The 9,087-nt window shown below is 36.5% G+C and overlaps 1 protein-coding gene across 1 annotated transcript in view; it reads left to right on the plus strand.

The window, feature by feature from the left end:
- The window catches only part of LOC106877697 (protocadherin-23), a 111,859-nt gene that overhangs the window by 92,877 nt on the left and 9,895 nt on the right, over positions 1–9,087 (plus strand). The window contains exons 40-42 of the mRNA XM_014926651.2: positions 776–862; positions 7,397–7,465; positions 7,757–7,966. Coding sequence (XP_014782137.1) covers positions 776–862; positions 7,397–7,465; positions 7,757–7,966 — 366 coding nt within the window. The remainder of the gene's footprint in view (positions 1–775; positions 863–7,396; positions 7,466–7,756; positions 7,967–9,087) is intronic.

Here is a 9,087-nt window from a genome sequence, read left to right on the forward strand (position 1 = left end):
TATATATATATATATATATGTATGTGTGTGTGTGTGTATATGTTTGTGTGTCTGTGTCTGTCCCCTCAACATCACTTGACAACCGATGGTGGTGTGTTTATGTCTTTGTAACTTAGCAGTTTGGCAAAAGAGACTGATAGAATAAGTACTATGCTTACAAAGAATAAGTCCTGGGGTTGATTTGCTCGACTAAAGGCAGTGCTCCAGCATGGCCTCAGTCAAATGACTGAAACAAGTAAAAGAGTATATATTTGTGCATGTGTGTATGTGTGTGTGTATGTGTGTGTATGTGTAGTTAGGACCCAATCAATCATGGCAAAATAGTTAGTTAGCCTCTAGTATGTGCAGGCTTGTATTGCAAATATGATGGAAGCAAGAATCGAAAATGCATGCAACACACTTTGCTTGTATTGTGATATCATTTACCGAAGATGAGATGCAAAGTAAAATTATAGAAACTATAGAATAGTATGGATTCCATGAATTTTTGTAATGTAGTGAATAACTGCTTCATCTATTCCTTTCGTATATATATATATATACGCACACACACACACACACACAAAACCAAGATGTGCAGTATTCTATCATTTTCTTTGGAAAATTCAGACTTTTTATTTCTCTATATAAAAATGAAAAAATACCTCTATCTTATTTTGTATTATTAACAGGTAGGTGTGTGTGTGTGTGTGTGTGTGTGTGTGTGTTGATATTATGTGATAGTTGTGAATGAGTATTACTGTGATATGAACTGCATCACTTTTATCTCTTTCAGAAATCTGAGTAATCTTCTAGATTTACAGATTGTTATAGATCATATCCAAGTGCATATAGACAGTAACAATCATCCAGATGTTAACAGGTAAGACTTCACTTAACTGATGATATACATTAATGACAACTGGGCTGAAGATAAACCACTCCAATAAGGTGGCAATTTAGTTGGAGAACATTTAGAACACTTTGCATTCTCTTTATGCTCTTTATGCTCTTACTTCACTCTCAGCTTCCTCTACAATTGTATTATTCTCCTACTTTACAATTTTATAACATACGTTAATATTTTGTTACCTCCCCAACTACTTTATTACCTTACCCTTCTATTTTACTACATCCGACTAAATTACTATTTGATTACCCCCACCCCCTACTATTTATTACCTACCATACTTTATTATGTACTTCCCTTACTATGTGAGTACCATCAGATCTTGTTTGTGTGTGTGTTTATATATATATATATATATATATACACACACACACACACACACACATACACACACACACACACACACACACACACACATACACACATACACGATGGGCTTCTTTCAATTTCAGTCTACCAAATCCACTCACAAATCTTTGGTTGGCCCAAGGCTATAATAGAAGACACTTGCCCAAAATGCCACTAAACCTGGAGCCATGCGGTTGGGAAGCAAGCTTCTTACCACACAGTCAATACAAGGTCATAAGATATTTGAGGACAGATTTGTGTTTATAAAAATCAGATATATAACATAACTTTATTATCAAAAAATGCTATGAGGATAAAAATAGATCTTCTTTTCTATAATGTTATTCAATAAAGCCATCTTCAGCTTCAACAACTGCTTCCGTATGAGATCTAAATCCTCTCCATGCTCGAATCAAGGGGTCCGGGTTCAGTTTGGACATTACTCTGACTATGGCAGCTTTCAAAGAATCTTTGGTGTTATGGGCATGTTCATTGATCTCTCACTCAACAACGCTCCACAAGTAATAGTCCAATGGATTGAGATCTGGAGAATTAGGAGGCCAAATGTTAGGGGTTATGTGATAGGGAACATTTTCAGCCATCCATTCCTGTGTTACTCGAGCCTTGAGTGATTGTGCAGAGTCTTGCTGAAACATACATCTCCTTTCATTGCATACACTGTCTATTCAGGGCTTAACAACTGTTTCCAGGACTTCAATGAAGGCAGCAGAGTTAACTCTAAGGCCTTGTGGAAAGAAGTAAGGAGGCATCACATGTCCTTCATTGCTGACAACCCCTAAAACCATGACAGTTGCAGGAAATTTTGCATGCATAGCTCTTGGAATTTTAGAAGGGTCTGGACATAACCTTCTTCTGTTAACTTTTTGATCTTGATTGAAGTTTTTCTCATCTGCAAAAAACCAAATCAAATCTTCTGCTGGATTTTTCAGTTTGTTTTAGATCTGATATAATGATTTTCTTTTGCTTTTTCTGGCATAAATTGACCTCTCCTCATCATATAAGACTTATATCTGGTGTCTTTATGGACAACATTTCTGATTGTTCCTTCTGACACATGGAAGTCTTTTACAATTGACCTCCTGGATTTTTTTGAGATTGTAATCAATAGTCTGTTGAAATTGCTGGATAAATTCAGGTGTTCTGATGATTTCAGAGCCTTTAGAATACTTTTCACTCTTTGATAATGGTGATGCATTTCCATTTTTGGTCTCTAACTCCTTACAAACTTTGTAGACAAAAGATCTGATTACTTTTAAAAATCAAAATATTTCTAAATCGCTACGCTATGAAATAGCCATGATAACAGCATGCCTCTTCATTTCTTGAGTAAGCTGAGAATCTGCCATTGTTATTTTCTGAAACAAAGATTATACAGAGTTTGCAAAAATGCAGCAATGACCCAAAAGAGGTATGTCCTCAAATACCTTATGCACCCTGTATCTATCTATCTATCTATCTATCTATCTCTCTCTCTCTATATATATATATATATGAAAATGTATTCATATCTTTTATCTTTTTCCAGTCATTGGACTGTGGCCATGCTGGGGCATTGCCTTCAAGGATTTTGTCAAACAAATCACTTCTGGCCTTTGTTTTTTAAACCTGGTACTTATTCTGCTGGGCTCTTTTTTGCCAAACTACTAAGTTGCAGATGTAAATAAAGCAACACTGGTTGTCAAGCAATGGTGAGAGACAAATGCAAACACAAAGACACACACACACACACACACACACACACACACACAAAACAAAACAAAACATGGCTGCAGTGATGGTGGAGGAGAAGGAGGGGAGGGGGATGAAAACCAGGTATCTGGATGATACTGAGATACTGAATGGATGGCATAGTCCACTATGTGATGTATGGCTGAAAATACACTCTGAAGGAAGTGGAGAAAAATTTGGTCAAAGTACAAAGACTGGGAGAGTGGAACTGAGAAAACCAAAAATGAAAACAAAAAGGTCTGGAAAATACCAGAACAACCATAGTACCAATTCTTATTAGTAACCTTGGCCCTTATCAAGTAAAAAATAAAAATAATAAAAATAATAATAAAGATCATCATCATGAGACCAATGCCCTGATGCAGTACCAGGCAGCAGTTCTCATGGTTCCTGATCTTAATTGATTGGAAGTGTTATCATGTACATTGTTTTGTCTTGGTATAAAAAGATGGCCTACAGCAAATATTCTGCTCAATATCACAGATTTGCTTGTCAGTTGTTTGACCTTAACCAGTTGAGCATGTCCCTTGGTGGCTGACGATATGTGCATCTCTGATCATGAGCAGAAGTAGTGGGGGAGCATCATAGCCATGTATTGAGAGCAATTCTTTGGGTTTTGGATAATTCGCCTCTGGAAACATAGGTCTTTTGTTCAACATCCTTAAACAATCCTTATTCAAGGACCTTTTGAGTAGGATGGGCTACTCGACCTGAAGAAAATTCTCACTGGGCCCCACCTGCAAGGTCATGCACTGTTTATCTCGATATGAGATTACTGTGTCGTGCACATATGGTTGTGATGCATGTGCCTGGTGTACCCTTATCAGACGGGTAGTCATGATGGGTATACTGAGCTTCATATATTTTACCCCAGTATCACTTTGATGGCATGCACTGCTCTCTCTCACTCAATAATAATAATAATATTGTCAAAAAAGAAGTGGAGAAATTGTCACAGTACAAAGACCACAAAATTGAAGTATTCAAGATGTGGGGCATGAAGGTAAAAACAATACCAACAATAATTTGAGCATTGGGCATGATAGAAAAAAAGACATAGAAACAAAAACGTAGATTGTATACCTGGATCCTCAACACTACACACTGTCCAAAAAAATAGCCCTGCTAGGAACAGCCAACATCTTACAGAACACACTATCAATCCAATAATAAGCAAAACAACCCACAAATACAAGACACACTCTATATAGCAATTACCCAGTGAAATAAACTCCCACCAGCAATCCAGATGACTAATGTGTTATACACTCACTACAAAATACAAGCAGCAACACAACAAAAGACTGCACCACACCTCAAGAGAAAAAATAACTAACACACTACAGTACCAGAACGAGTTTGCACACTTCCAACAGCAGAAAAGAATACACAATGCTGCACACACCCCAGCAACATGGAGGTGTAGCAGGGGATGCAGTAGAAATTTGCCTCAAACTACCAAATGTTGAACAGTTATAATAATAATAATAATAATAATAATAACTGAAAGAATATATACTTTCCTTGAACAAAACTATCTTTCCACAAGCTCAAAAAGGTTGTAAAAAAAATTCTTATAGGTGCAAAGATCAATTACTCTTAAATGAGTGTAGAGAATTGCTGGAGCAAAAAGAAGAACCTGAGTATGGCATGGATAGACTACAGGAAAACGTTTGATAGTGTCCCACATAATTGGCTACTCTCAGGCCCTTTAGATATATAAGATCTCTCCTGTCATCTCCAAATTCTTACATAGTAATGGGATGAACCAATCCAGCAACATCAACATCAAATAAGACTCCCTCTCATCATTACTCTTTGGCATGGTATTGATCCCACTCACAAATGAACTGAATACCACCAGGTATGAGGAAAAAGTTTATAATACTACAATAAACCATCTGTTTTATATGGATGATCTGAAGCTGTTTGTTACAAAAGACCAAGCGCTAATAGGGCTGCTAACAACTGTTAAAGAGTTCAGCAATAACATTGGGATGGATTTTGGCATCAATAAGTGTGCTAAAGCGACTTTTGTAAGAGGAAAGCTCAGACAAACAGCTTCCATTAAACTAGATACTGACTCTACCACCAAGGAACTTGACCCGCAAGAAAGTGTAAATACTTGGGCATAAACAAAGGAGATGGTATACAACATGCTACTATGAAGGAAAAAATAAGAAAGGAGTACTACAGGAGAGTAACACTCATACTAAAAACTGAACTCAACTCCAAAAATCGTATTGAATCCATTAACACCTTGGCACTTGCAGTCGACCAATACAGTTTCAACTTCATTAACTGGAATCCTACAGAACTCCCATGCCTGGACAGGAAGACAAAAAAACTACTAATCTCTAAAAACATGCACCACCCTAAAGCAGACGATGAATGTCTGTACTTAGCTAGATGCAATGGGGGAAGAGAAATGATGCAGATAGAACTGTGAGGTATTTATCTCGTACAGAGGACTGGATGCTGCAGCTTGTGTGCAAACACAAAAGCAGCCAAAAAGCACATTCTATTGTCAAGGAAGCTTGCAAATTCCCAAGGGAACTTGGCATTAACTCTGAATTAGATGAAGAACTTGAAACCACTGCCACCAGACAAGCAAAACAGTTCAAGCAGACTACTAAAAAGAACAGGCAGAAACAAATTGAGGAACGGTGGAGTCAGAAGCCTCTGCATGGACAGTATATGCTTTGAAGTCGAAATGCTGATGTAGACCAAGCAACAACCCACCAGAGACTGAGAAGTGCAGGACTGAAAGCAGAGACTGAAGGTTTCATATTGGCAGCACAAGATCAAAGCTTGCTTACCAAAAATACTAGGCTAACATTCTTCAAAACGGTTCTGACCCTAAATGCAGATTCTGTGATGCATCTGACAAAACAAAAGACCATCTCGTCTCAAGATGTCCTGTGCTGACACCAAACAGATACAAAAATTGCCATTATAGGGTAGAACAGTATTTACATTGGAAAATATGGAAACACTACAAAATCATCACCCTTGCTTACTGGTATGGACATTATCCTGAGCCAGTCGTAGAAGGTAAAAATGTCACTATCCTCTGGAATTTTCTAGTCAACGACAGAATGATTCAGGTTGATTGACCAGACATAGTCATTAAAGACAGGGAAGAAAATACTTGTGGACAAATAGATGCAAGTGTTCTCACTGATAAAAATATATCTGTAAAGGAATTTGACAAAGTAAGTAAATATAAGGACCTGGAAATTGAAATACAAAAGATATCACATCTTAATGCGAGAATTGTTCCTGTTGTTGTGGGTGCCCTAGGTATGATAAGAATGGGATGTCAGAAACATCTAGATAAGATCCCAGGAGAACCATGTCTCAGAGAAATCCAAAGGATTGTGCTCACAAGTACTGCCCACATCTTTAGAAAAACCTTATCAATTTAAATGACTGTTGTATTTCACTACTGCCCCTGTCACTTCCTCTCCCCAAGCTTTCAGATGTCATACTGTAACATCTCTTATCTTTCACTTGCCCTAGGACACTGGGTGAGTCTCAATAAGTGATTACAACAAACATGCAGATTAAAAGTAAATAATAATAATAATAATGATAAATTTTGATAACATTTAAATATTTGTACTTACTTTGGTCTAGAAACTTCTTAGACCAACCAGAAAAATGTCTTTCAAATAGAATGAACAAATGAGGGAACATCTTGCGGGCCTTTGATTTACTATAAACAGCAGCCAAATCACACTCTCTTTCATCCGTCATTTCCAAGACAGTAACACCCACTGTCTTGTAAAGGAACTGGCATAACCCCTATCAAAATGACTGTCCTTCTCCGACACCCCTTAAAAAGAGAAGTATTGAATAATGTAGTTCAGGATTTCCATCATATCAGAGATACAAGGTAATTACAACTGGAATATCTTGAACAATAGCTCTGCTTGATCAAGATTGATCTGGACTTAAACAACAGCCACACATCTTATTCAAAATGAACCACCGAGGGAGCTTTTTTTCTGCTACAATTAACAGTCTTATCTCTACCTCCTTCAAAATGATAATGTAGCCCAAGACTCACACACTGTATCATGGCACGATCACTGTCATAATGTTTTTGATCAGAATTGATTTCGTGCTAAACAATAACAAACACAAGCCAAGAAGGGAACCTTTACATGGTTATCTCTACAAGAGATAGCAGCTAAATTTCCCTTAAATCATGCACTAAAAATTTAGAAAACGCAATATGATATCTTAAACTCTATTACATGATGCACTTTTGAATACTGCAAGAGGTTTTCTGCTTGAGATGTTTTTGATCATAGAGGTGATTAATCAAAATTTGTCTTGGAACTAAAAAGCAACTACAACAATCACTCCAAAATATTTTACAAACTTGTTTATTTATATTTTCAGGACAGACATTTTCTTTCATGCAATCAATAAGGATACAATGAAAGTCACCACAAAAGAAGAGCTTGAACAGTAAGTCATTGAAGTTTAATCAATCAAGGAAACACAAGTCCTCAGTGAAAGTCATTTTTTTATGATTCTCAACTATGAACTTCACCATTTTAGAAGTCACAAAAATGTAAAAAGTCTAACAGTCTCTATTTGCAAATATATTATAAAAGTCAGTATTTGTGTCTTCCTATCAATAATAGTTGTTTCCATGTCTGTAATTGTGTCTTCATGTCTATAATTCTGTCTCTATGTCTATAATTTTTCCGTTATGTCTGTGGTTGTCTCTCAACAAAAATTTATTATCTTTTACAGAAAATTAAAAGAAAATGAGGAGGAGATCTCCAATCTTCTGAAGAGACTTAAACTAAATATGATGTCATTCAAAGAAGTAGAAAGTATGCCTGTTCTTCAGAAAAGCAAACACGGCTTTGATAGAAACTTGATTATCATTATTGTTTTGGTCATCATAATTTTAATTATGCCCATCTCTACCATAATTCTCTTTATTATCATATCAAAAAGGTCAGTGACACTAATTATTTTATATATTTGTTGGGCCATTTTTTTTTTCTGGCATCGATTAGACAAATAGATTATGGAGACATTGTTTTAAAGACAGATGTCCTTCTTGTTGCTAATCTTTACCTGTTTTCCAAATAAGTAATCTCTTACTTTGCAAGTGAAATCATAATTGTCACTGCTTCTAGGTCACTGATTTTTGGAGAAAAGCAAATGTAAACAAATGCACAAACACATACATATTTGTGTGTGTGTGCATGTGCACATACATACACATATAAATATAAATAAATTTACATATATATATATATATTTATATATATTTCAGTATTTGGTTTAGTTTTACTTGCAAATGTCTCTTCACATCAAAATTGACTGAGTGAATGAATGTATGTATGTCCATAAATTACACACAGACTTAGAAAGAATTGTCAAAAGAACAGGTGAATTCGATGTAGGTTCAACGATTACCTAGCAATAACATAGGCACTCAGAAATTCCAGGTTGGTGTCCAGTATGCTGAAAGACCAGTGTTTGTTACAGCAGGTTTCTTGGAAAAGGTTATAATACTGGACATTTTGTGGAGCTTTGCTTGCATTTGACATCATGGCATTCCCACATTCCCAAGCCTGTGATTCGTATTGGCACTGGATAGCTTGTCTCTGGAGCATATCAATAGGGTAGAGAGGGTCTGTAAAGTGTGTTGGACCTAAAACTTTGCACTGGCAATGGTCAGTGATGGTCTTCCATCATGTATGTATGTATGTATATGTACAAGCCTGCGTGCAACATACTATGCCATGCCTTGACCTTCAAATCTTAATGAAGTCTTACAGGCATCATCATTGTCCATCCCTCTCCACAACTGATTTCTTCTAAAGAGATGGACAAACTGAAAAAAAGAAAGAGAAGCATCAACCCTGGTACTTTATTTATTGACCCTGAAAGAATAAAAGGCAAAGATGGCCATAGCAAGATTAGACAGTCAGAACAAATACATAAAAGCAATTTATTGACATTCAAATGTGACAGCCAGTTTACCACCTTGTGTGTGTGTGTGTGTGTGTGTGTGTGTGAGAGAGAGAGAGAGAGAGAGAGAGAGAGAGAGAGAGAGAGAGAGAGAG

This window comes from Octopus bimaculoides, chromosome 22 (genome assembly GCF_001194135.2).
Source record: "Octopus bimaculoides isolate UCB-OBI-ISO-001 chromosome 22, ASM119413v2, whole genome shotgun sequence".
Lineage (NCBI taxonomy): Eukaryota > Metazoa > Mollusca > Cephalopoda > Octopoda > Octopodidae > Octopus > Octopus bimaculoides.